We start from the raw sequence: 26,684 nt of genomic DNA, 5'->3' as shown, positions 1-26,684 counted from the left end.
TAAGAATTGTCACATATGGCATATGGCACATACCGTACATATGGCAATTAAACGTTCTTGACTCACGATCTCCTGAATATTTCCAGCATTTTTTATAGTTCAGCTTGGAATATAACAGCATCAACAATTCCTAGGTAAATATATTATTAGATAGTGCAAACAGCAAATTCAAGCAGATCTTCAAATTGATTTTTCATTATTGAAGTGCCACTAGAGCAAATGCTCAAGGCAATCTCTCAGGAACGTGACACTGAGAAACTAAGACACAGATTAATGTTAACACTCCAGCACTTCTAACATATTGAAGAACGTTCATTTGTCTCTTTTATTGGCAGAGGCAATGGACAAAGCAACGGTGATTAGCTGGTATCAGAGAGTCAGGTGTAGAAACAAAGAACTGCAGATGCTGGTTTATACCAAAGATGGACACAAAGTGCTGGAGTAACTCAGTGGGTCAGGCACCATCTCTGGAGAAAAAGGATAGGACGTTTTGGGTCAGGACGCTTCTTAAGAGTGTCACTTCATTGGGCAAAGTAAGCTTTCTTCAGCAAACATGTTAATAATGTGTGCTGACAATATTATTATGGAGTGATGTAGTGTTGTTGCTGAGATTCTGTTCTTTCCCGTTTTGACATCTTTACTTTGATTAGTTCTCAGGTTCACACGCACAGAGCATAATTCATCCCTAGGCGGTACAGTGGCGCAGTTGGTAGAGCTGCTGCCACACAGCGCCAGAGACGCGGGTTCAATCCTGACCTCGGCTGCTGTCTTTCTATGCTCCCCCTGTGATTTTCTATGCTCCCCCTGTGAACATGTGGGTTTCCTCCAACTGTTCTGGTTTCCTTCCATATCCCAAAGTCGTGCAGGTTTGTACGTTCATTGGCCTCTGTAAATTGTCCCTGGTGTGTAGTGAATGTATGAAAGTGGGATAACATATAACTAGTATTAATCAATGGGTTATTTAGTTTAGTTTGAAAAACAGCTCAGAAACAGGCTCTGTGGCCCACGTGAGTCCGCGCCGATCAGCAATCTCCACACACTAGCACTATCCTACACACTAGGGACAATTTAAAATATTTACTGAAGCCAAATTAACTTACAAACATGTACGTCTTTAGAATGTGCAAGGAAGCCCCAGCACCCGGGGAAAACCCACACGGTCACGGGGAGACCATACAAACTCCGTACAGACAGCGCCTGTATTCAGGATCGAACCCGGGTCTCAGGCGCTGTAAGGCAGCAACTCTACTGTTGTGCCACTGTGATTAATGGTCGGCATGGACTCACGACGGACTTGCTTTCATGCTGTATCTTTGAATCAATCAATCATTAAAAGCATAGTTACTGATTATTCGTCTCATTTTGTTCATAAGAACCTGCGATATTCAGTTTGCTTTCTGGAATAAGAGACACACTTCAAGTATAATTCAATCAAACTAAAGTCCTTGGGGGATGTTTGGAGGGTGTGATAAGTTCCCTTTTAAATTTAACTTCCCCTTTCTCTGTCAAATTCAGCTGAAATATTCACAAGCCCTGTTCCAGTCCCCCGAGTCACTCTTGAAACTATTCTAACAGTTGACTGTCCAAATACAGGGCAAGGGAGTGTCTTGACTTTATTGTACAAAGCTGCAAGAAAATATCTTTGTGTAACAGTGCAAAAATGAATTGGAGATTTGCTTAATCCACGATGGATTTTGTTGGAACTCAGCAAACAGATGAAACCATATTGGTTTTTGGTTGAAATTTTTACTTAATTCCTATCTAAACAAAAGCTATCAAACATTTTGAATTACTCAGTTTTACCTTTGAATGATTCTCAAACTGAATGATCTTCCGTTTGTTTTAAGTTGACTTAAGATTTGAGTATAGGAGCAGGGAGGTTCTACTGCAGTTGTACAGGGTCTTGGTGAGACCACACCTGGAGTATTGTGTACAGTTTTGGTCTCCTAATCTGAGGAAAGACATTCTGGGGTTGGACAGGCTAGATGCAGGAAGATTGCTCCCGATGTTGGGGAAGTCCAGGACAAGGGGTCACAGCTTAAGGATAAGGGGGAAATCCTTTAAAACCGAGATGAGAAGAACTTTTTTCACACAGAGAGTGGTGAATCTCTGGAACTCTCTGCCACAGAGGGTAGTCGAGGCCAGTTCATTGGCTATATTTAAGAGGGAGTTAGATGTGGCCCTTGTGGCTAAGGGGATCAGAGGGTATGGAGAGAAGGCAGGTACGGGATACTGAGTTGGATGATCAGCCATGATCATATTGAATGGCGGTGCAGGCTCGAAGGGCCGAATGGCCTACTCCTGCACCTAATTTCTATGTTTCTATGTTTGCCATAGAGGGAGTACAGAGAAGGTTCACCAGACTGATTCCTGGGATGTCAGGACTTTCATATGAAGAAAGACTGGATAGACTCGGTTTGTACTCGCTAGAATTTAGAAGATTGAGGGGGGATCTTATAGAAACGTACAAAATTCTTAAGGGGTTGGACAGGCTAGATGCAGGAAGATTGTTCCCGATGTTGAGGAAGTCCAGAACAAGTGGTCACAGTTTAAGGATAAAGGGGAAATCTTTTAGGACCGAGATGAGGAAAACTTTTTTCACACAGAGAGTGGTGAATCTGTGGAATTCTCTCCCGCAGAAGGTAGTTGAGGCCAGTTCGTTGGCTATATTTAAGAGGGAGTTAGATGTGGCCCTTGTGGCTAAAGGGATCAGGGGGTATGGAGAGAAGGCAGGTACAGGATACTGAGTTGGTTGATCAGCCATGATCATATTGAATGGCGGTGCAGGCTCGAAGGGCCGAATGGCCTACTCCTGCACCTATTTTCTATGTTTCTATGTTTCTAAGATAAATTTGCCTTTCCCAATATCACAAGCATTTATACACCCAGCGCAATAATTATCAATAATCCTTCTGATGTTCGCCAACATGACGAATATTCATTGTGTCAGTGATATGGAGTGGCAAGCAGTCTTTATCTACATGTCACTTGCCAGGCTTTGTTTTTCCACCTCCCCCTTCCTCCCCCACTCCATCAGTCTAAAGAAGGGCCCAGACCCGAAACATTGTCTGTCCATTCCCTCTATAGATGCTGCATGAGCCACTGAATTATGCTGAAGGTTCCACCATATGCAGTTTCTGTGTCTTTAGGTGTCAGTTACTTTTCTTCTCTTAAAATGTGACGTGACATTTCACAATCTTCTATTGTTCGGCATCCATGCCATTTTTTTGGCTGCATGATGTGATGTCATCAGATTCTCCGAAACATAAGAAATGAAAATTGTATCTATTATAATGTATTAAAAAAAATTTTCTCTGTGAATTATTGGAGGCATAGAGACATACAGCGCGGAAACAGGCACTTCACCCAACCTATCCATGCCATCATCAAAGCTAATCCCATTTGCCTACATTTAGCCCTTGTCCCTCCAAACTTTTGCAAAGGTTAGGCTAACTTGTACCTGTGCAAGTATCTTTTAAATGTTATTTTACCTGCCTCAACTACCTCCTCTGACAGTTCGTTCCATAGACCCACCTCCCTCTGCATGGAGAATGTTGCCCCTCAGGTTCCATTGACATTTTACCCGTCAAATTATGAAATGATTTGTTCGTGTGTGTGTTTGTTCGTGTGTGTTTGTGTTTGTTCGTGTGTGTGTTTGTTTGTGTATAGTCACATCTTTTTGTAAAAACAATGTGCTAATGGTAACATTTTTACATATTCCGGTAGAGATTTCCCCCCTGGAGTCTGAAATCACCTTATCTGAAAACTTCATGCTTTATTTCTTGAGTTACTAATGAAAATGTTCAAAAATCTGACAAAACTTTGAATTTAAAATGTTTTTTCCTGTTAAAATCATCCCTCACAGCTTCCAACACACTTCAATACAAACTTGCAAGACAGGAACACTAGCAGGAACACTCTGAACTTTTCAGCTCAATGGCATCTCACAGCAAGTGCACATTTGCAACAATGTTGCCATCATAGCTCCTGGCAGGACAGGAGGGGGAGGGTCAATTGGTGTTGCACTTGGGGAGGTGCTATTGGGATTTTTATTTCAACTCCAGTGCTGGGGGAGGCTCACGAGCTATGATCTTTGCCGAGGAGTGCTCAAATCTTACCTTCGGCAACTGGTTGAGTTGGAGGACCACGCCTCCCCGGGAGGGATGGGTGCGTTGGGGAAGCAGACCCAATGGGTCTGCACTTGGTCTAGTCGTATTATAAAATGACAACATGGTAATTCTGCATCTCTTCAGTTTGACTTCTGAAATATAGTATTTAGTATTGAAACGTGCATCAATGTGTTGTACACTTGATGCCTCATTAGTTAAAATTAAAGCAAATGATTTTTGTTCTGTACAAGTAATTTCACTTTAAGTGAAGCTCTTAGGAGACAGGAGAAAGCAAGGATGCCAGAGAATTGGCAAATCTTTTGTAAATTGATGCTGGCTCTTCATGAAGCTCAGACAATGCATGCATTTTGATGCAATCGATTGACTGATCAAGAATAACAACTGAAGGCAAGGTTGGTTATTTTTAGAATGATGATGCACGCTAAAGTGAAGGCATTCTGACATTGGATGTAGAATGAACAATATCAAATTACCCAGCCATTAGACACTAACTGAATTTTTGTTCTTTATCGTTGAAAGATACAGTGGGGAAACAGGCCCTTCAGCCCTATGAGTCCATGCTGACCTTAGATTACCCATTCATATTAGTTCCATGTTGTCCGACTTTCGCATCCACTCCCCACACACTAGGGGCACTTTACAGAGGCCAATTAACCTACAAACCCGCGTTGCTTTGTGTTGTGGGAGGGAACTGGAGCACCAGCATCCAAGATGGCACCAGAGCCAGGCCACTCTCTGCGTGCTGGTCCCAGAAGTGGATTTGCAATCACTCATCATAATCACTCCACTCTTTTAAACCTCTACTCCAACAGTAGCATTTCACTAAACGTTATTCCCTTTATCCTGCATCTGTTCACTATGGATGGCCTCATTATAATCATGTATAGTCTTTCCGCTGACTGGGCAGCACGCAACAAAAAGCTTTTCACTGTACCTCAGTACACGTGACAATAAACTCAACTCAAAACCCAAGAGGTGACAAAGAGAACGTGCACTCTGATCTGGTGAGTTTTTCCTGTTTTAATTCAAATTACCAGCATCTGCAGTCATATTAATTTTCATGTTTCAGAGTATCCTATTCCTAGAAAAAAGTTACTCTGGAAAATTTTAAAGTTCGAATCGACTTATTTAAATTAATTTACGATGTACAATTTACTGAGTATGTAGAAGGAAGATTGTTTGTAATCTGATTTGACAAAGTTCTCTTCTGGATCATAGAACAATATGGGACAAGAAAAGGCATCAGCCCACAATGTTTGTGGCGAACATGATGCCAAGAACTCATATCTGCCTGCACATAATCCATATCCCTCCATAAAAATGTGTACTTAAACACGACGAAATGTAATGAGGTGCGGATACTTAGAAAGAAAAGTGAAATCTCTACCGAAATGGAAATGATCTCGGAGATTGAGCGTCTGGATTCGGCGTGGCAATGAATCAAAGGAAGAAATGCAGCCGGCAGCCGTACATGTAAATGGATCCATTCCGATAGGACATCTGCGAGCATTGTCCATTCCGATTGGACATCTGCGAGTATTGGGCATTGTGACATCACACGATGGAACGAATCAAAAGGCAGAAAGGCAGCCGGACGGCAGCCAGACGGCAGGCGGCAGGCACAGAGTTTTAATAGTATACTAGACCAAGTGCAGACCCGTTGGGTCTGTTTCCCCAACGGCATTTGCGGGGGGGGGGGGGGGGGTGAGAAGAAGGGAGGGAGGGGAGAGGAGGAGGAGGAAACGGGATAGATTTGGGAGGGAAAGGAGAGCGGGGTAGGGGGTGAGAGATGGGGAGAGAGATGTGGGGGAGGGGGGATGGGGAGAGGGGTGGGGGGAGAGAGGAGAAAGAGTGGGAGGGAGAGTGGAGGGGAAGGGGGAGAGAAGTGGAAGAGTGGGGAGGGAGGAGGAGAGGGGTAGCGGGAGTGATGGAAGAGGGACAGAGGGATAGGGGGTGGGGGGAGAGAGGGAAGGGGGTGGGGCAGAGAGAGAAGGGGGGTGGGGGAGAGAGGGATGGGAGAGGGGTGAGGAGAGGGGGAGGAGAGAGTGGGAGAGAGTGGGAGAGAAGTGGGGGGGGGGGGGAGCGAGCATGTGTCGTCACACACAAAGATCTTGTAGCGGAGAGCTCCGCTATAAGATCTTTGTTCACATACTAAGCACGCGCCTCCACAAACAGATGAGCGTCTTCTTGAATGGAGAGCGTGTGGCTGCCTCCACAAACAGTCACACACACTGTGGACCCGCCCCCACAAAAAATATTGTGTGAGGAAGGGGAGGAGGAGGGTGGAGAGGGAGAGGGGGAGGGGGGAGAAGAAGAGGGGGAGGAGAGGATGGGGGAGAGAGGTGAAGGGGGGGGAGGGGTTGGAGCGGGCGTGCATGAGTCGAGAGAAGAGAGAAGGGCAGAGAGAGAGAGGCTGGTACAACAACAAAAAAGCTGGATAAACTCAGCGGGTGCAGCAGCATCTATGGACCGAAGGAAAAGGGCAACGTTTTTGGCCGAAACCCTTCTTCCGGGTTTCGGCCAAAAACGTTGACCATTCAATTTGCTCCATAGATGCTGCCGCACCCGCTGAGTTAATCCAGCTTTTTTTATGTCTACCTTCGATTTTACAGCATCTGTAGTTCCTTCTTAAAGACAGAGACTGTGCACGGTAAGGGAATGAGGAGGGAGAGGGGGAAGAGTGTGGAGGGAGGGGGAGAGTGGGATGGGAGGGGGAGAGGGGTGGGGGGAAAGAGGGGAAAGAGTGTGGGGGGGGAGGGGGGAGAGAAGTGGAAGAGTGGGGAGGGAGGGAGGGAGGGGGAGAGGGGTAGCAGGAGTGGTGGAAGAGGGACAGGGGGAGTGGTGGAAGAGGGACAGAGGGGTAGGGGAAGTGGTGGGGGAGAGAGGGGAAGGGAGGGGGAGACAGGGGTGGAGGAGGGAGAGGGGTGGGGTAAGGGGAGAGAAGTGGGAGGGGAAGGGGGCGGGGGAGAGAGGGAAGGGGCTGGGGTAGAGAGGGAAGGGGTGGTGGAGTGAGGGATGGGAGAGGGGTGAGGAGAGGGAGAGGGGGAGGAGAGAAAGGGGAGAGAAGTGGAAGAGTGGGGAGGGAGGGAGGGGCAGCGGGAGTGGTGGAAGAGGGACGGGGGAGTGGTGGAAGAGGGACAGAGGGGTAGGGGAAGGGGTGGGACAGGGAGGGGAAGAGAGAGGGGTGAGGGAGGGAGAGGCGTCGGGTAAGGCGATAGAAGTGGAAGAGTGGGGAGGGAGGGGTAGGTGGAGTGGTGAAAGAGGGACAGAGGGGTAGGGGTAAGGGGGTGGTGGTAGAGAGGGAAGGGGGGTGGGGGAGAGAGGGATGGGTGGGCAGGGAGAGGGGTGACGAGAGGGAAACATAGAAACATAGAAATTAAGTGCAGGAGTAGGCCATTCGGCCTTTTGAGCCTGCACCACCATTCAATATGATCATGGCTGATCATCCAACTCAGTATCCTGTACCTGCCTTCTCTCCATACCCCCTGATCCCTTTAGCCACAAGGGCCACATCTAACTCCCTCTTAAATATAGCCAATGAACTGGCCTCAACTACCTTCTGTGGCAGAGAATTCGAGAGACTCACCACTCTCTGTGTGAAAAATGTTTTTCTCATCTCTGTCCTAAAGGATTTCCCCCTTATCTTTAAACTGTGACCCCTTGTTCTGGACTTCCCCAACATCTGGAACAATCTTCCTGCATCTAGCCTGTCCAACCCCTTAAGAATTTTGTACGTATCTATAAGATCCCCCCTCAATCTTCTAAAATCTAGCGAGTACAAGCCGAGTCTATCCAGCCTTTCTTCATATGAAAGTCCTGACATCCCAGGAATCAGTCTGGTGAACCTTCTCTGTACTCCCTCTATGGCAACAATGTATTTGAGCATTGGGCATTGTGACATCACACGATGGAACGTTCACCAGGGGCTGGGGATGGTGCTGCTTCTATGGGTGAGAAGCCAGTTTATTTTTGAAATATTGGGGGGGGGGGGGGGGGGGGAGAAGGGGAGAGAAGTGGAAGAGTGGGGAGGGAGGGGTAGGGGGAGTGTGGAAGAGGGACAGAGTGGTATGGGGGAAGGGGGCGGGGGGAGAGAGGGAAGGGGGTGGGGTAGAGAGGGAAGGGGGGTGGGGGAGAGAGGGATGGGTGGGAGAGGGAGAGGGGTGAGGAGAGGGAAACATAGAAATTAAGTGCAGGAGTAGGCCATTTGAAATATTGGGGGGGGGGGGGAAGGATTTGATTAAAAACGTGTACTTAAACACGACGAAATGTAATGAGGAGCGGATACTTAGAAAGAAAAGTGAAATCTCTACCGAAATGGAAAAGATGTCGGCGATTCTGCGTCTGATTTCGGAGTTGCAGTGAATCAAAGGAAGAAAGGCGGCCAGCAGCCGTCCATGTAAATGGATCCATTCCGATTGGACATCTGCGAGCATTGGGCATTGTGACATCACACGATGGAAATGAATCAAAAGGAAGAAAGGCAGCCGGACGGACGGCAGGTGACAGGCACACAGTTTTATATATTAGATAGATAGATAGATAGATAGATAGATAGATAGATAGATAGATAGATAGATAGATAGATAGATAGATAGATAGATAGATAGATAGATAGATAGATAGATAGATAGATAGATAGATAGATAGATAGATAGATAGATAGATAGATAGATAGATAGATAGATAGATAGATAGATAGATAGATAGATAGATGAAGATAGAAGATAGATAAGCAGCTTTCCTTGCAAACTCTGGCATTCCAGAGAAAATATCCAAGTCTGTCCAGCCTCTCCCATTGGCGAATACCCCAGGCATTATTCCGCTAAACAGTATCTGCACCCTTTCCAAAGCCTCCACATCCTTCTTGTAAAGTGGCGAATAGAACCGGACGCAATACTCCAAATGCAGCCTAACCAGAGTCCTTTAAGAGGTAACATGACTTCTTGACTCTTATACTCAATGCCCTGAAGCACACCATATGACTTATTTTTCCACTCTATCTACTTGTGTTGTCATTTTCAAAGAGTTATGAACTTGGTTCAGCACTGGGGCAGCACGGTGGCGCAGTGGTAGAGTCACAGCCGTACAGCACCAGAGACCTGGGTTCGATCCAGACTGTTGACGCCATCTGTACAGAGTTTGTACGCTCTCCCTGTGTCCGTGTGGGTTTTCTCCGTGTGCTCCAATTTGCTCCCACACTCCAAAGAAGCACAGGTTTGTAGGTTAATTGCCTTCGGTAAACTTGTAAATTGTCTCTAGTGTGTAGGATAGTGCTAGTATACGGGGTGATCACCAGTCGGCGTGGACTCGTTGGGCTGAAGGGCCTGTTTCCATGCTGTATCTGTAATGTTTAGTTTAGTTGTGAGATACAGGGCAGAAACAGGTCCTTCGTCCCACCGAGTCTGCGTGACCAGCAAAAACCTGTACGTTTTTGGAGTGTGGGAGGAAACCGAAGATCTCAGAGAAAACCAACGCAGGTCATGGGGAGAACGTACAAACTCCGTACAGACAGCACCCGTAGTCAGGATCGAACCCAGGTCTCTGGCGTTGTAAGTCAGCAACTCTACCGCTGTGCCACCATGCCATCTAAAGTAGTTTTCTGCAATTCCATAACACTTCCATCTTAAACATTTAAAACACATCCTCATCTGCAATTTCCAGACAAACTTCAGGCACAATATGTATGCATCTGGATGTTTCCTGGGTCACCACATACAATCATGTTTCATTTTACAGGTCCACTACAAAATCTTCTCAAAAGTATGCTGCTTGGAAGTTTTCTCCCCAATACTTGGCATACTAGCGTAGCGTTAGAGCTACTGCCTTACAGCGTCAGAGACCGGGCTTCGATCCCGACCACGGTGCTTGTCTCTAAGGAGTTTGTCCGTGACCTGTGTCGGCTTTCTCCGAGATCTTCGGTTTCCTCCCACACTCCAAAGATGTATAGGTTGGTAGGTTAATTGGCTTGGTATAAATGTAAAATTGTCCCTCATGTGTGCAGAGTAGTGTTAGTGTGCAGGGATCGCTGGTCGTTGCGGACTCGGTGGACCGAAGGGCCTGTTTTCGTGCTGTAACACCAAACTAAACTGAACGACTCTATCAGCCTGAAGAAGGAAGTGTCCCAACCCGAAACATTGCCTGCCAATTTCCCTCCCCAGATGCTGCCCGACTTGCTGACTTGGTTTTGGGCTCAAGATTCCAGCATCTGCAATCTCTTATTTCAACATGATCCACCGTTTTTTTTTTTTAAGTTTCTGCTCTTGTTAGCTGAAGTGGAGGAGAAAACTGGGGATTTCTGATACAGATTACAGTCCACTATTTTCAGGGATGTCAACAGATGTCACTTTAACCCAATGGGTTAATGGGGAGCACAGTTTTTAACAGTGTCTGAAGAAGGGTCTCGACCCAAAACATCACCCATTCCCTCTCCCCAGAGATGTTGCCTGTCCCGCTGAGTTACTCCAGCACTTTGTGTCTGTCTTCGGTGTTAACCAGCATCTGCAGTTCCTTCCTACACAGTTTTCAACCTGCCTGCTCTCGATAATCTTATTGATTCCAGAGATTTGACTTAAAGGTGTGAATCTTAAATTTGATCTGAGGGCTAAATTTAAATTAAATTGAGGACCAACAAGTGCAGAAACTCAACAAACACAAAAAAAAGACAATGGATCATATTGAAAAAAGAGATTGCAGATGCTGGAATGCTTTCTATAGTTGAATTAAAGTGCAGGGGGGGAGTTAGTTGTTGAAAGTTGCACTATTGGAGAGGAGGGCCATTCGGCCCGTCCACTGGATGCTGTTCCTGGGGTCGTGCCGTGTTTTGTTGCCAACCTCCCCGCCTCCTGCTCAGACTCAGAGCGGCGGAGGTTGCGAGTGAGGGAGGGAGGGAGTGTGTGTGTGTGTGTGCGGGGAGCGGCTGCTGTTGCTGCGGGGAGACTCGGAGCTTCAGGCCGGTCTTCAGAGAGGGAGAGGGCGATGGCCGAGGCCCAGGCTGCGGCCCAGCGGGAGGCCGGAGCGGCGGTGGCGGCGGAGGAGGAGGCGGAGGAGGAGGCCGAGCTGTGGCAGAGCCTGGCCCGCACCAAGGCGCGCTGGTACGGCAGCACAGCGAGTGTGCCCGCTCCCCTGGCCGAGCGCTACGTCCGGCACCCGGTGGGCGGCGGCGACACGCTGCGGGGCCTGGCCCTGCGCTACGGGGTCACGGTGAGTGAGTCCGGGGCTTCGGCTGCGGCTAGGCCCGGGGGGGGGGTCGATCAGCGGGGGAGACACTGGACACGACATCCCCTTTTGTACCCCAGCCCCCCCCTCACCCTCTTCTACCCACTCTCACCCCCTTTCTAATTTCCCCTCCCCAACCTGATCCCCCTCCCCTCCCCAATCTGATCCCCCTCCCCTCCCCAATCTGATCCCCCTCCCCTCCCCAATCTGATCCCCCTCCCCTCCCCAATCTGATCCCCCTCCTCCCCAATCTGATCCCCCTCCCCTCCCCAATCTGATCCCCCTCCCCTCCCCAATCTGATCCCCTCCCCCCTCCCCAATCTGATCCCCCCCTCCCCAATCTAATCCCCCCCCCCCTCCCCAATCTGATCCCCCCCCCTTCCCCAATCTGATCCCCCCTCCCCCTCCCCAATCTGATCCCCTCCCCTTCCAAGCTGATCCCCCTCCCCTCCCCAATCTGATCCCCCCCCCTTCCCCAATCTGATCCCCCTCCCTCCCCAATCTGATCCCCCTCCCCTCCCCAATCTGATCCCCCCCCCTTCCCCAACCTGATCCCCCCCCCCTCCCCAATCTGATCCCCCTCCCCTCCCCAATCTGACCCCCCCCCTTCCCCAATCTGATCCCCACCCCTCCCCAATCTGATCCCCCCCCTCCCCAATCTGATCCCCCCCCCTCCCCAATCTGATCCCCCCCCCCTCCCCAATCTGATCCCCCCCCCTCCCCAATCTGATCCCCCCCTTCCCCAATCTGATCCCCCACCCCAATCTGATCCCCTCCCCTCCCCAATCTGATCCCCCCCTTCCCCAATCTGATCTCCCCTTCTGAACCACCTCCGCCCCGTCAATTCTGCCCATCTATCTTCTCGCACCCACTTCTGCCCCGGATCCCACATTTGATCCTGGTGCTCCCCATTGTGCCACCTGCACCCTACATCCCCCCTTCTGTTCCCCACATCCTGCCTTCTGCCTCCCCCTTCAAAACCCTCCTCCACCCCTTGTGCCTCTGCTCTCACCTTCTTCAGGTTCCCGTCTGCCCCCTCTGTACAACCCCCACCCCCTCCCCCATCCTACATTTGCTCCTAATGTTCCCCATTATCCCACCTGCACCCCACATTCCCCCTTCTGAGGTGCTGTTCCTCCAATTTGCGCTGGGACTAACTCCATGACAATGGATGAGACCCAGGACAGATAGGTTAGAATGGGAGGGGGAATTAAAGTGCTGGGCAACCGGTAGTTCAGGTGGGTTGAGGTGGACTGAGCGGAGGTGTTCAGCGAAACGATCGCCGAGCCTGCGCTTGGTCATGAGTTGTGGATCCTTTTGTTAGCTATAAACATTCACTGTTTCTTAACTAACTTTTCGAAATAAACTTTTCTTTGGAGACCATGGATAAGTGAGGTTCTGAGTTTGTTTTGGTTTCCAGGTTTTGTCCTGCCCCATCTCACTTCCAGTTGTCCACACCTCATCACCCCCCCCCCTACCACAGCCAGAAGGGTCCCAACCTGAAACGTCACCTATCCATCTTCTCCACAGATGCTGCCTGCCCCACTGAGTTACTGCAGAACTTTGTGTCATTTCTTATAAGCCCACATTTTCAGTTCCTTGTTTCTCTATTATAAAACCTATTTATATTGCTAATATTAAACCATAGGCCTTAAGTTCTTGCATGAATTCAGGTGGTGTACATCTATCATGAACTAAATTGCTACCTTCAATCAGTCCTTTGCCGTAAATAGTTTGAAATATTTAAACTCTTCAGCGGAATTTTAATAACAATTTTCCTTGGGCTTCCTGTAATTAATTCTAAAGCGTTTCATACAAAGAGGATTAAAGCTATTGCGGGAACATTCGGTGAGTGTTCCTGATTTTCAGGGCAGAGAATAGAATGGATACCATAAAGCAACTAATGGCATGCCAGGAAGCTGTTGCCAGGAAGCTGAGACGGATGTACAGTTATGTAGTATTAATATCTTTTTAATATCTTGTTTGGGGATATGGCATTTGTTACTGTGCAGATTTTGCTTTGTCTTGGTTGATGTCTTAGTCCAAACAAACTGCAAGACTCTTTAATTTAAGGCTATGGCTGCAGATTGAAATGACAATGCGAGAGAAAATGTAGACAATATATTCAATAAGTACCTATAGTCTAGTTTGCTGAATTCAAAGTTACTAAATGCCTAAATTCTTTCTTTCCAAAGTTGTTATATTTCAATTTTGTTTTAACAATAATTGTACCTAGTGCTACCTTTTTCCGGAATTTATCCAGATCCTTTCCGAATGTACTTGGATTATGAGACTTGAGTAAACTTGAGTATTGATCTGGGTGGGTTTTTATTCTCCTCTGGAAAATGTTCAGCCTCACAGTTTAGTAAGGTGTCTATTGAATTAGCTTGGCAATTTTCAATAGTTCTTCACCTTAACCACTATCCCCACCCCACCAGCAGCTGAATCATAAATGCTTTTAACTTTAGTCTGACTGTTACCACTGTTTTCCTTTTCTCTTTCTTTAACCCATGCTTTAACCCATGGGTTAAAGAAAGAGAAAGCCTTGCATATATATCCATCGCTGCATTGATATGATTTCAGCACCACAGTGCTGAACACCTCAAGGCTGGAGGTCCATGGCTTCAAGTAACCTGATCTGGCCTGACAACATTGCACAGCCATCCGTCCTGTTGCTTTGCACAGCTAGGGTCTTATCGATTGTTGCAAGGCAACTTGTCGCAGGCCTCACTGCGGACAACAGGCATTTTAAAGTTTTGTAAATGGAATTAATGGTACTATTGCCTTTAGACTGGTAGCACGGCATACCTGGAACCTACAGTAGTTTGGGCACAGTATTAAACCTATGTTTATTATGTGACTCAAATAAACCCCAGAAAATGCCAGAAGCACACATTAGGCAGACGCAAAATGCTGGAGTAACTCAGCAGGCCAAGCAGCATCTCTGGAGAAAAGGAATAGGTGACATTTCGGGTCAAGACCCTGCTTCAGACTGTGAGTCACAGCTGAGTGCCCCCCACCCCCACGGACGATCTCCCTCGGATGGTCACGTCGCACAGACACATCTGCACTTTAGTCTGTTTTGACAATTTTACTGTTGTAATGTTCTTTGTACAAACCATGTTCACGGGGTATCTAAACCTAAATTTTAGTAGTTATTTAAGTTATGATGTAGGATGGAAGCTGCATACCCAAATCTCGTTGCACTTATGTGCAATGACAATAAAATATATTATTATTATTATTATGAAAGGGAAATGAGAGATATAGGACAAATGAATGGAAGATGTGCATAAAAGCAATGATAATCAAGGAAAGATGGAGCTCACAATGGTCCTTTATTGGCTATGGGATAGGTGATAACGAGTTAAAAAGGCACTGAAACTCAACAGGACAACAGTGAAACTAATTTCCCTTTCCCCTGAGTCTGAAGAAGGGTCTCGGGCCAAAACGTCACCTGTTCCTTTCCTCCAGAGATGGTGCCTGACCTGATGAGTTCCTCCAGCTTTTTGTGTCTGTCTTTGGTTTAAACGAGAATCTGCAGATCCTACACACATTTTGTCAGAAGCACACATTAGGTTGGGCAGCATCTGTTGAGAGAGAAACAGGATTGATGTTTTGAATGGGTGACATTTTTCTTAATCAGAGCTGAGAAAAGTTAGAAATCAAACGTTGGTAGTCAGAACCTATTTCTCAGAGTGGAATTGTCAAAGATTGTAGGGCATAGCTTTAAGATGAGAGGGGCACAGATTAAAGATGTGGGGGGCAGTTTTTTGTACACAGAGGGTGGTGGATGCCTGGAATGCGATATCAGGGATGGTAGATAGTGGCATTTAAGAGGCTTTTAAATATGCACATGGTTGTGCAGGGAATGCAGGGATATGGATCACATGCAGGCAGAGGAGATTAGTTTATCGTGGCATCATGTTCGACACCGACATTGTTGACCGAGCGGCCTGTGCTGTACTCTATGTTTTAACATGTTTTAGGTTGCAGAGAATGAAGAGGAGTGAATGGTACAGAGAGTACCGTGACAGGGTGGATATCAGGAAAGACTAATTGATGGTGGTTCAACTTGTTAATTGTTCCTGATCTGCCCGGAGGTGAAAGTTGTGGGAAGTGATGAATACAGAGGTGCATGTTGGTGGCACAACAGTTAAAGTGCAGGATTAATAGTTTAGAGATATGAGTTCAAGGCTGCCGTGGGAATTTAAATTATCTTGTGTGGCCGGCAGGGTGGCGCAGCAGTAGAGTTGCTGCTTTACAGCGCCGGAGACCCACGTTCGATCCTGACTACGAGTTTGTACAGAGTTTGTACGTTGTTCCCTGTGACCGTGTGGGTTTTCTCCGGGTGTTCCAGTTTCCTCCCACATTCCAAATACGTACAGGTTTGTAGGTTTATCGTCTTCGGTAGAAATTGTAAATTGTACTTAGTGTGCAGGATAGTGTTAGTGGATGGGTACCAGAAGTAAGGGAAGGGTGGGGGAGAAAGGGGACGATGTTGGGCGGGAGGAGGGGGTTCCTCAGAAAGGTGTGCACTTCAAGGGCAATTGGGGATGAGGAATAGATTCTTGCTTGAGATATCCAAAAAAAATGAATGTACTGCCTTCATGATTTACTACTGAATTCAACAATTTCCGCTAACCTAGAACCAAAGAACTGCAGATGCTGGGTAATACACAAAGTGCTGGAGTAACTCAGCAGGTCAGGCAGCATCTCTGGAGAACATGGATGTGTGTCTGCCTTTCACCTGCCACGCTTGGTACTGCCTCTCCTCTCTCCCCGCTTTCTTTGCCCTGCCCTACAATCAGTCTGAAGAAGGGTCCTGACCTGAAACATCACTTATCCATGCTCTCCAGACATGCTTCCTGACCCGCTGAGTTACTCCAGCACTTTGTGTCTTTCCATGGCTTTATCAGCTCGACATCCGACCATTGAAGAAACTGTGCGTTTCCGTTGTGCGTTGTAACGTGTCTGGCCTCACAATGTTCCAATTATTTCATCCGCTGTGCTCTCACCCACTCACTCGATCAGATCATCTGTTTCCCCTTTATACTTGCAATTGCTTTCAAGTCGAATATATTACATAACATTTGCATTTTTAATTTGTGTTTTATGTCAAGTATTCAGTGCTTTGTCTGATATGCAATTGCCTTTTATGAGGTTTTTTTTCAAAGTAGCTTTCATAATTGCTATTTAAATGATGACATTCTAAAATGTATCAGTGCATTCATATTGGCTGTGATGTCATCTTGGGAATTCGGAGACCTTGCTTTCAGCTTGATGCACGTTGTTTGCTGTGGCCCAACTTATCCATTCCGACTAAGATGCCCCGTCTACGCCAGTCCCGCCATCTTGCAACTTCTAAGTCTCTGACAATTCCAAACTTGGCCCAATGAGGTATGCATTTTTTAAATTTTCTCACTTTAAGGCCTGGTGCCGTGGTGGCACTGGATCTATGAAGTAGGGGTGGGCCTGGCTCAGCTCGAGGGCATCTGCTCCTTCCACCGCCTCTCCATGCAGCTGCTGCAGGCTGCGCATGATCCTCTCACTCGCCCGGCTGCAGTAGGGCCCCTGCAGCCTCCTCTGCCCGCGTGTGTGTCAAACTCATTTTGAAAATAATCCAATTTCTGTCCTCTCCCCAACTGGCCACAGGCTTTGTGCTGCCTGTGCTTCTTGCCATTTAATCGTGATGCTGAATGTACAAAGTCTGCTTATTCAGGCCTTGTGTCTGCAGAATGAAGAGAAAGGCTCGTTCCCCTTTGTTTGAACACTCCACGGTGCTTGAGATTCAACATGACCCAGGATCCTGAAATAAAGGATTTCCGTGCAACATTTTTAGAATTAAAGACACAAAGTGCTGGAGTAACTCAGTGGATCAGGCAGCATCTCTGGAGAACATGCTCAAGTGATGTTTCGGGTCGGGACCCCTCTTCAGTCCGAAGAAGGGTCCCGACCCGAAACGACACCTGTGTATATTCTCCGGAGATGCTGCCTGACCCGCTGAGTTACTCCAGCACTTTGTGTCTTTTTTTGTAAACCAGCATTGCAGTTCTTTTGCATCTACATTTCTAGAATTGGTTGCTGGGATGACCTATTATATAACATGAGTAGGTTGCTTCGCAGGAGTGCAGTGTCTTTGTCATATGTAGTTGGGGGTCTCTGAATAGTGTATTGTACATTCAGTGTTTGTACACTTGAAGCGATTCTGACAGAGGATATTCCTGTGTCTGCCTGGACATGTGGAATGGCATTTGGCCAAATGCAATGACAGATGATGAATTCAGCACAGGAAATATTTAAGATCATATTACAGATCCAGTGGCAGAAAAAGTTATTTAAGAATCCTGTAAAACTGTACAATTGGCAAGTACCAAAACGGAACTTATAGCATTGACACTTATTCAAGATACATATTTTGTTGCTTCTTAATCCTCTTTCCTAAACATCTTTTAATGGTTACCTTGTTCATGTTCAAAAGTGACAGGAGCAGAATTAGGCCATTCGGCCCATCAAGTCTATCTTTACCTCTTAACCCGATTCTCCTGCCTTCTCCCTGATACCCATACTAATCAAGTTAGCCTCTCCAGCAATGCTTCTCCAGGTGGGAATTTCTGTTTGATTTCCATTTTGTTTTAATCCTTGAACAATGTATCTGAATCATCTTTAAGAGTTCTCTTCGTGGTTGTTTCAATCCTAGTCAAATAATCTTAAAGAAATGTCTAACTTCCATAACCTTTCTTCCTTGCTTGTACCATTTCAAGGACAATCACTCTCCTAATAGATAGGAAAGGATGAGAGGGATACCAAGAACCAGAGGACATGGGTTTCAGGTGAGAGTGGAAAGATTTGATAGGAACCTGAGGGGGAACACAGATGGTGGTGGGTATATGGAACGAGCTGCTAGAAGAGGTAGTAGAGGCAGGTATGATAGCCACATTTAAAAGAGTAGTTACAACATAGCAGTATGAACGTTGAATTTTCTAAGTTTAGGTAACTTCTACATGCACTCTCCTCTGCCTTTCCTTGCATTACACCTCTTTCCCTCCCCCCTACTCCCCCTCCAAACCAAAATGTATAAAAATGTCCTTTATTAAAATCTGACAATGTGCACTTTAACCACATGTGATTTTTTTTTCTATTACAAATCTCAAATTGTGGAGTACAGAGGCAAATAAATATATGATGGGTCTTTGTCCCAAACTTTATGGAGGGCACTGTAACTACATTCGGATAATGCATTTGATGTAAGAATAATCGTGATTAGTTAAGCCTCCGTTTATGTGAGCTTTGTTGCGGACTTCTTGCGTTCAAGGTAATGTGGATGAAGCTTAGTACAGCTTTCAGACTTGGATCGATATAGATCACCATGCAGTCTGCAGCATCATATATCTTGGAATTTGCCTCCATTCCTCCTGGGATCTGAAATTATTGATTGATGTTACATAAAGACTCCATTCAAGATTTTAAAACCATTTGCAGTTGACCATTTATTTAGTTTTACATTTTCAATTCTGTGAAACCCAAAGGGAAGGATCACAGTCACTCTCTAATGAAACGTGGAACAATTCAGTGTGTAGGAAGGAACTGCAGATGCTGGTTTAAACCGAAGATAGACACAAAAAGCTGGAGTAACTCAGTGGGTCAGGCAGCATCTCTGGAGAAAAGCAATGGGTGACGTTTCAGGTCGAGACCCTTCTTCAGACTGATGATGTCTCCCCATAACCACTGGCATACTGAGAAAACAAGTCAAGTCTGTCCAAACTCTCCCTGTAGCGAATACCCCCCTAATCCAGGCATAATTCTGGAAAACATCCTCTGCACCTTTTCAAAGCCTCTCAAATCTTTCTTGTAATGGAGCGACCAGAACTACACACAATACTCCAAACAAAGCCTAAACAAAGTCCTATTATACTGTATCATGACTTCCTGATGTTTATGACCTATGAAAGTAAGCATGCCATATGCCTTCTATACCACACTATCTACTTATTTTGCCACTTTCAATGAGTTATGAACTTGGACCACAGGATTTCTGAGTACATCAATACTCTTTAGGGTCCTACCATTAATTGTATATTTCCCCCTTACATTTGTCCTCCCAAATTGCAACACCTCACACTTGCATGAATTAAACTCCATCTGCCATTTTTCCGCTCATTTCTGTAGCTGACATATATCCCGCTGTATACTTTTGACAGCCTCCCTCTCAGTTCGCGACCCCAGCAATCTTGATCCTGAAGATTCCTCTCCAATAGTTTTCCTACCACTGACGTGAGGCTCACCAGCCTATAATTCCCTGGATTCTCTCTCCTACCCTTCTTAAAGAAAGGAACGACATTACCTACTCTCCATTCCTCCAGGACTTTGCCTGTGACTAGAGAAGACACAAAGATCTTCATAAAGGCTCTTGCAATCTCCTCTCTTGCCTCTCAATAACATGAGATAGATCCTATCAGGTCCCGGGGATTTATCCACCTTAAAATGCTCTTCAATAATAATAATGGATGGCTCTTCAAGAGCCTCAACACCTCCTTAATCTCAAACTACCCTTGTATATTAGTATGGATTTGACAGCTGACCCTGTTCTGATTTTGCGTCTTCAGTGAATGGTGGAAATTGTTGTGGAATTTGGCAATGTAAGTGACAACCCTTTGTGGATTTTATTGCACTGTGATGATTTGTAACATTCTCATAGAAGATTCTGGAAACAATTGCCATTTGAAAATCATGCAAATGTAATGAATATGTAAAAATATTTTAAATCTCCTGGCGAACTCTGTCAAGAACAATGCCCAGGGAACATTTTGAATGTCGTCAATGTTGCTGGAAGACATTTAGTTGACAATTTTATTCATTTGATTTACATTTTTATCCAGTCATTTGTTCTTTTTACAAAATGAAGTAATTGGAGATTAACGCTGAAACAGGGTTTTGACTCCAAACGTCACTTATTCCTTTTCTCCAGAGATACTGTCTGATCCGTTGAGTTACTCCAGCTTTTTGTGTCTATCAAAGGTTTACTGAATATAGTTTCATTGCGTGGCAGCACAGTGGCGTGGCTGGTAGAGCTGCTGCCTCATAGCACCAGAGACCCTGGGTTCGATCCTGACCTCGGGTGCTTGTTGTTATGAGCGGTCCCCGTTCCAGGCAAGCCCCAGGCTTTTGCGGGTCTCCAGTCATCGCATGTACAGGCAGATGAGATTGGTTTAACTAGGCATCATGCTGGGCACAAACATTGTGGGCTGAAGGTCCTGTTCCTCTGTGAACTACGTTGTGTATTTAGTTGGGCTTATAGGAGTTGATATTACTATCCCCACTATAATTGAAATTACAATCCCCACTTACTCTCTTGAGTAGGGGTAGGGGGTAAAAACTTCATTGGGGTCATCAGGTGGGCACCCTCCTTCCTTGGTGTTTTGTTGATAGGCCCACAACACCTCAACAGCAACACCTGGAGCCCCAGGTGCGCTCCCCACCGTTTCACCCCTCTTGCTGGTCATTTTGCAGCCCAGTTGGAGTCCTTCCTCTTGAGCCACAGCCAGTTGCTGCTTCGTTCGCAGAAGACACTGACTCATGCCGGAGAATGGTGCAGCAGGCAAACTCATCGGCCAGTCGCCATGGGAACCTGCCATAAATAACAGTGAACTTTTCAGCCTTGGAAAGATGGTCACCGAGTCTGATCTTGTGCTTGAGCATGGTTTTCCTACCAGGAATTGGTTTATATCTTTCAGAAGAAGCAGTACATCAAGGTTGTTGTATGATCCTACAATTCGTATAAGCTTTCAAAGCACAAACCAAGAACTTGAACTTGGTTCCAGTGGACCTGCATGGCAGCTCTACATCAAATTTGCTGATGGCGGCAGATTCTTGAATAAAACTGCTGAGATTGTTTGAAATCTTGTTGAATATATACTAGGAGCTCGTACATTTGCATTTTTGAAGTACAAATGGTAGCCTTGTGGCACAGCAGTGAATGTTGCTGCCTCACAGCTCCAGAGACCTGGGTTTGATCCTGACATTGGGTGCTGCCTGTGTGGAGTTTGCACGTTCTCTCTGTGAGTGCATGGGCTTCTTCTGGATGCTTGCTTCTCTTCCATAAATGTACGTCTACTGTAAATTACCTATTTTTGTGGGAAAGTGGCAAAAAATAGATTTGATGCGCATATAAAAGCAAATAATTTGCAGGGCTGCAGGGAAGTAAGGAGAAAGGAAATGGGATTGCCATACTGGGTCTAGCATGGAACCAATGGGCAGATTAGCTGCCTCATTGTGCTGTAGTTAACTGGTCTTTTACAAGAAGATGCCATAAAGCTGGAAAGAATGCAGAGAACAATTACGAGGATGTTACCAGGACTAGAGGGCCTGAGCTATAGGGAGAGGTTGGGCAGGCTGGGACATTATTCCTTGAACGCAGGAGGCTGAGGGGTGATCTTATAGAGACGTATAAAATCATGAGGAGAATAGATAGGGTGAATGCACAGAATCTTTTACCCAAATAGGGGAATTAAGAACTAGAGGGCATAGGTTTAAGATGAGAGGGGAAAGAGTGTGGTGGTCATATGGAACGAGCTGCCAGAGGAGGGAGTTGGGGCAGGTACAATAACAAAATTTAAAAGACATTTGGATGGGGACATGGATGGGAAAGGTTTACTGCGGGCTCACTGCATGCAAATGGGACTGGCTTAGATTGGGCATCTTTATTGGCATGGGCAAGTTATGATGTCAGGTTAAATCTTTCCCCTCATCTTAAACCTATCAATTCCCCTCATGATTTTATACACCTCTGTAAGATCTTAAAGAGCTATGGGTTTTTATGAACTTTCTAATGAGGTCATGGTTTAAGGACTATGAATGTGATATTCTTATGCTCGTCCAACAATCTAATTAGTGTTTGAGACTTGTATCCATTAACTTACGCCATATATCATTCACAACTGTGGGAAGATGGCGTTTTTAAGTACTGGATTACCCTTGACAACTTGTCATCTGAAGGCTTTTATTGAAATCCATTCAGAAAAGAAAGAAATCAGCTGGACTGTCAAGACAAGTTAATGTTCAGCAACAGTACATCAATTGGGGGTCAGATTGGGGCAGAGTCCTGGTTGACTGGCCACCCTTTTTTCAGTGTAGGAAGGAACTGCAGATGCTGGTTTAAGCCCAATTGTGCAGGTGCTCAGCAGTGGTTCCTGTTTCACAAAGCACATTTATACAGCCTGTAAAAGTACCAGCAGAAGCAGAAGTAGCCAGCACCTTTTAGTTTAGTTTAGAGATACAGCCTGGAAACGGGCCCTTCGGCCCACCGAGTCCACAGTGACCAGTGATCCCTGCATACTAACACTATCCGACACACACTGGGGACAATTTACTATTTTTTTTCACCAAACCAATTGGCCTCAGTCTGAAGAAGGGTTTCGGCCCAAAACGTTACCTATTTCCTTCGCTCCATAGATGCTGCTGCACCCGCTGAGTTTCTCCAGCATTTTTGTGAGCCTACAAACCTATATGTCTTTGGAGTGTTTGAGGAAACCGGAACTCTCAGAGAAAACCCACGCAGGTCATGGGGAAAACGTGCAAACTCGGTGCTGACAGCACCCATAGTCGTGATCAAACCCGGTCACTGGCGCTGTAAGGCAGCAACTCTACTGCTGTGCCACAGTGCCGCCCTTTCATAGGAGCAACTCTATAACTGCATCACCATGCCTGTTAACTGAGGGATGGTAAAGTGCCTCCAATTTCAAAATGTAGTTTAGACACTCCAGGAGTCTTTTTTTTTGCTATGTTACATTATCCTGTTGAATTTCTAAAAACATTTGGAATTTTTAAAAGACATTTGGACAGATATAAGGATTGAAGGATTAGGAGTGATCTGGAGCAAAATGCAGGCACATAGGACTAGCCCAATATGCCAACTTGGTCACATGGGTTGGGCCGAATGGCCTGTTTCTGTGCTGTACAGCTCTATGCCTCGATAGCTCCGTGACTTAAGCTATGTCCATGGTGAGGAATACTGTGAATTTGTGAGATGGAGCATGTTAAGGGTTTGCTGTGGTTCCGACGGCTGTATTAATATAATCTTTCGTTAAAATGCACCAATGTTTCTTGCTACAACCATTCCATTCCTCAAACTGCCCTCGCAGAAATCACCCCTGATTTACCAGATGTTTTTGAAGCTTAAAAATTGCTTTCACTTTCCTCGCTCTGCTAAAAATATCCAATTGAGTTGCAGCCACGGGATGTGATTAATGATCTGGGCTGCCCACACGGACACAAGGCGCGAGTGGGAATGGGCTGCCCGCCAGTGCGGTTATTATATTCTGCTGTCACATACAATATCACTTGTGCATTGTTTGCCAGTTATAAAATATTAATTGAATTCAGTGCTGGCTTTTTGCTTTTGAGGGAAAGAAAAGTATGTGAGACAGTTAGATTTGTGTAAAGTGTCCTGAGGCTTCTTGAGATTTTACTCGGTTATTTGGGACATGACTGGATGTAGAGATATTTCGAATCGTGAAATGAATCACCAGGAAGAAAGATGAAGGACGCAAAGTGCTGGAGGAACTCAGCGGGTCAGGGAACATCTCTGGAGAACATTGATGGTTGACGTCTCGGGCCGGGATTCTTCTTCAGATGAAGAATGAAGGCCTGTAAACCTGTTATTGAAGAATCCACCACTGATTCCTTTACCATAGATATGTTCATCTTGCCCCTCAGTTACAATTTAATTCCTAGAATCACTCCTCTATAGATGAAGGGAGGTGGAGACGGAGTGAGGGGGAGAGAGACAGGGACGTGCACACACACTGTGATTATGTTGACTGCCTCCATCAAGATTATTTTTGATGTGCACCTTTAAGGAGTTACAAGGAACTGCAGATGCTGGAATCACGAGCCTAACAGGAGGCTGAGGGGTGACCTTCTTGAGGGGCATGGATAAAGTGAACACTCACAGTCTCTTACCCAGGGCAGAGGAGGATTAAAACTTGTAACTAAGGGGCATAGTCTTGTGAGAGGGGAGAGATTTAAGATGGATCTCGGGGGCAATGTTTGCACTTGGAGGGTAGTCCATTATCAATTACAGCTTTCAAAGACATTTGGACAGTTACATGGATAGGAATGGTTTAGAGGGATAGCGGCCAAATGCAGGAAATTGGGGATAGCCCAGCTTGGCGATTGGGTCAGCATGGGCCTGTTTCTGTGCCGTACAGCTTCATGTGTCTATGATGAACACTGTCTATGTACCTACTGCATCGGGAGCTTGTTTAACATTCAGAACGCAATCCCAAGAGCAAGAGTGCTGATGGAATCATTGCCCAAAAGCCATGTGGTGGCCTCATGCATGACTGACTGCATTGCTGCGCCAGGCAGCTGGCAGGCATCCAGTATTGATCTGCACGTTGATGGTGTGGGGAGACAGCTGGTGTGAGTGGGTGTTGGGCAGGCTGGGGGAGGGCTGTGCGTTTGCTCAGTTACTGAGCTGCGGGGTGGAGTCTGGTTCAGGTGTCGACAGACTGTGCAGACCCTCTCTCTAGCCTGGTGCTCACGGGAGGCGGGACAACCAGCATGTTGGTGTTTGCCCACTTCCAAGGACAGCAGGAGGTAGCAGCTTCCATTCAAGTGTACAGCAGGCGTCGAGGGACTGTGGCGTGCAGGCGGTTTGTCAACAAACGGGGCAGGTGTTCCCAAGTCCCCAGGGCTGGTCATGTGTACTGCGCTGGCATTTGTGGTACATCTCCGAGCCTCGCACCTACCTCAGTGCTGACTGACTGCACTCCTCATCCCAGGCAGCCAACACCAGTTTAGTTTATTGCAACGTGTACCGAGGTACAATGAAAAGCTTTTTATTGCATGCTAACCAGTCGGCGGAAAGACTATACATGATTACAGTCGAGCTGTCCACAGTGTACAGATACATGATAACGGAAATAACGTTTAGTGCAAGATAAAGACCAGTAAAGTCCGATTAAAGATAGGCCGATCGTCTCCAGTGAGCTAGATTGTAGCTCAGAACCACTCTCTAGTTGTTGGTAGGATGGATGGATCAGTTGCCTGGGGGTAACAGCCGGGAAGAAACTGTCCCTAAATATGGAGGTATGCGCTTTCACACTTCTGTACCTCTTGCTTATGGAAGAGGGGAGAAGAGGAGGCAGCGGCGTCCATTACATGAGGCGCTGAGAGAGACTGGCGAGACATTGTGATTATGCTGGTGACCAACCTCTCCTCACCAAGCCCTGTGGAAACCAGTACCAGGACAGGGATTCACCGGCTCCCAGGTACAGGAGCGGGGAAAGCAGGAGTCATGGTTATACTGCGTGCAAACAGACCCTTTGGCCTAACTCGTGCACGCCGACCGACATGCTCCATCTACACAAGTACCACCTGCCTGCGTTTGGCCCATATCCCTCGAAACCTTTCCTATCCATGTACCTGTCCAAATGTTGCTTGAGCGTTGTGACAGTACCTGCCTCAACTCCCTCCTCTGGCACTCACGTCAGCCTCCTAGTACAGTGCCACGCAGCCCTGAGGAGACACCTTTCTTAAAGCATAAGTAGTCTGGTTCTATAAGCACTCAGATGGAGAACAAAGGTGCTATAACAATGTAGTGCCTGACAGATACCAGCTCAGAGCTCTGCATGTATGGTCATTCCATAAGAGGATTCTTCACTTGCTGTAGATCAACTGGTAAGCTACAACTGGAATAAACTGCTGGTATAATTTTTAACTCTCTGGCTGTGGATATGATACCCCCAGCTCCAGAAATACCCCTATAAAGGGCACTCACTGCTGGGCAGTGGGGCTTTTTCCCCCCATGTCCCACATCAGTTGTTCATGAGATAGTGAGTCAGTAGTCATTAAGATACTCCTCAAATGCAGTTCATTAAGATGCTTTATTGCTAAGTAATGGTTTCATCCCATCAATCTGCATTAGAGGCTTGGTCCCAAGGTAAAACTCCAGCGTCTTAATAAATCTTCATTGTTTAGTTTTCCCTGGAGTATTGGTACTTCAACCAATTTAGTAGAATATGGTGGCACAATGATAGAGTTGCTGCCTCACTGCACCTGAGACCAGGGTTCGATCCTGACATTGGGTGCTGTCTGTACGGAGTTTGTACGTTCTCCCCGTGACCATGTGGGTTTTCTGCGAGTGCTACGGTTTCCAAAGACGTGCAGGTTTGTAGTTCAATTGGCTTCTGTAAATTGCCCCTGGTGTGTGGGATGCGAGAGTGGGATAACATAGGACTAATGTGCGGGTGATCGTTGGTCAGCGTGGGCCGAAGGGTCTGTTTCCACACCATATGTCTAAATTAAATTAAACTAAACCAGCTGAGTTTACGCCAG

The 26,684-nt window shown here is 46.3% G+C and overlaps 1 protein-coding gene across 1 annotated transcript in view; it reads left to right on the top strand.

Annotated features, from left to right (window-relative positions):
- The first annotated feature begins 10,884 nt into the window (after window positions 1-10,884).
- The window catches only part of lysmd2 (LysM domain containing 2), a 29,534-nt gene continuing 13,734 nt past the window's right edge, over window positions 10,885-26,684 (top strand). Inside the window, exon 1 of the mRNA XM_033050462.1 lies at window positions 10,885-11,330. Coding sequence (XP_032906353.1) covers window positions 11,106-11,330 — 225 coding nt within the window. The 5' untranslated portion in view covers window positions 10,885-11,105. The remainder of the gene's footprint in view (window positions 11,331-26,684) is intronic.

The sequence above is a fragment of the Amblyraja radiata genome, chromosome 34 (genome assembly GCF_010909765.2).
Source record: "Amblyraja radiata isolate CabotCenter1 chromosome 34, sAmbRad1.1.pri, whole genome shotgun sequence".
NCBI classification, from domain to species: domain Eukaryota; kingdom Metazoa; phylum Chordata; class Chondrichthyes; order Rajiformes; family Rajidae; genus Amblyraja; species Amblyraja radiata.
This window is presented reverse-complemented; position numbering and strand designations above follow the sequence as displayed.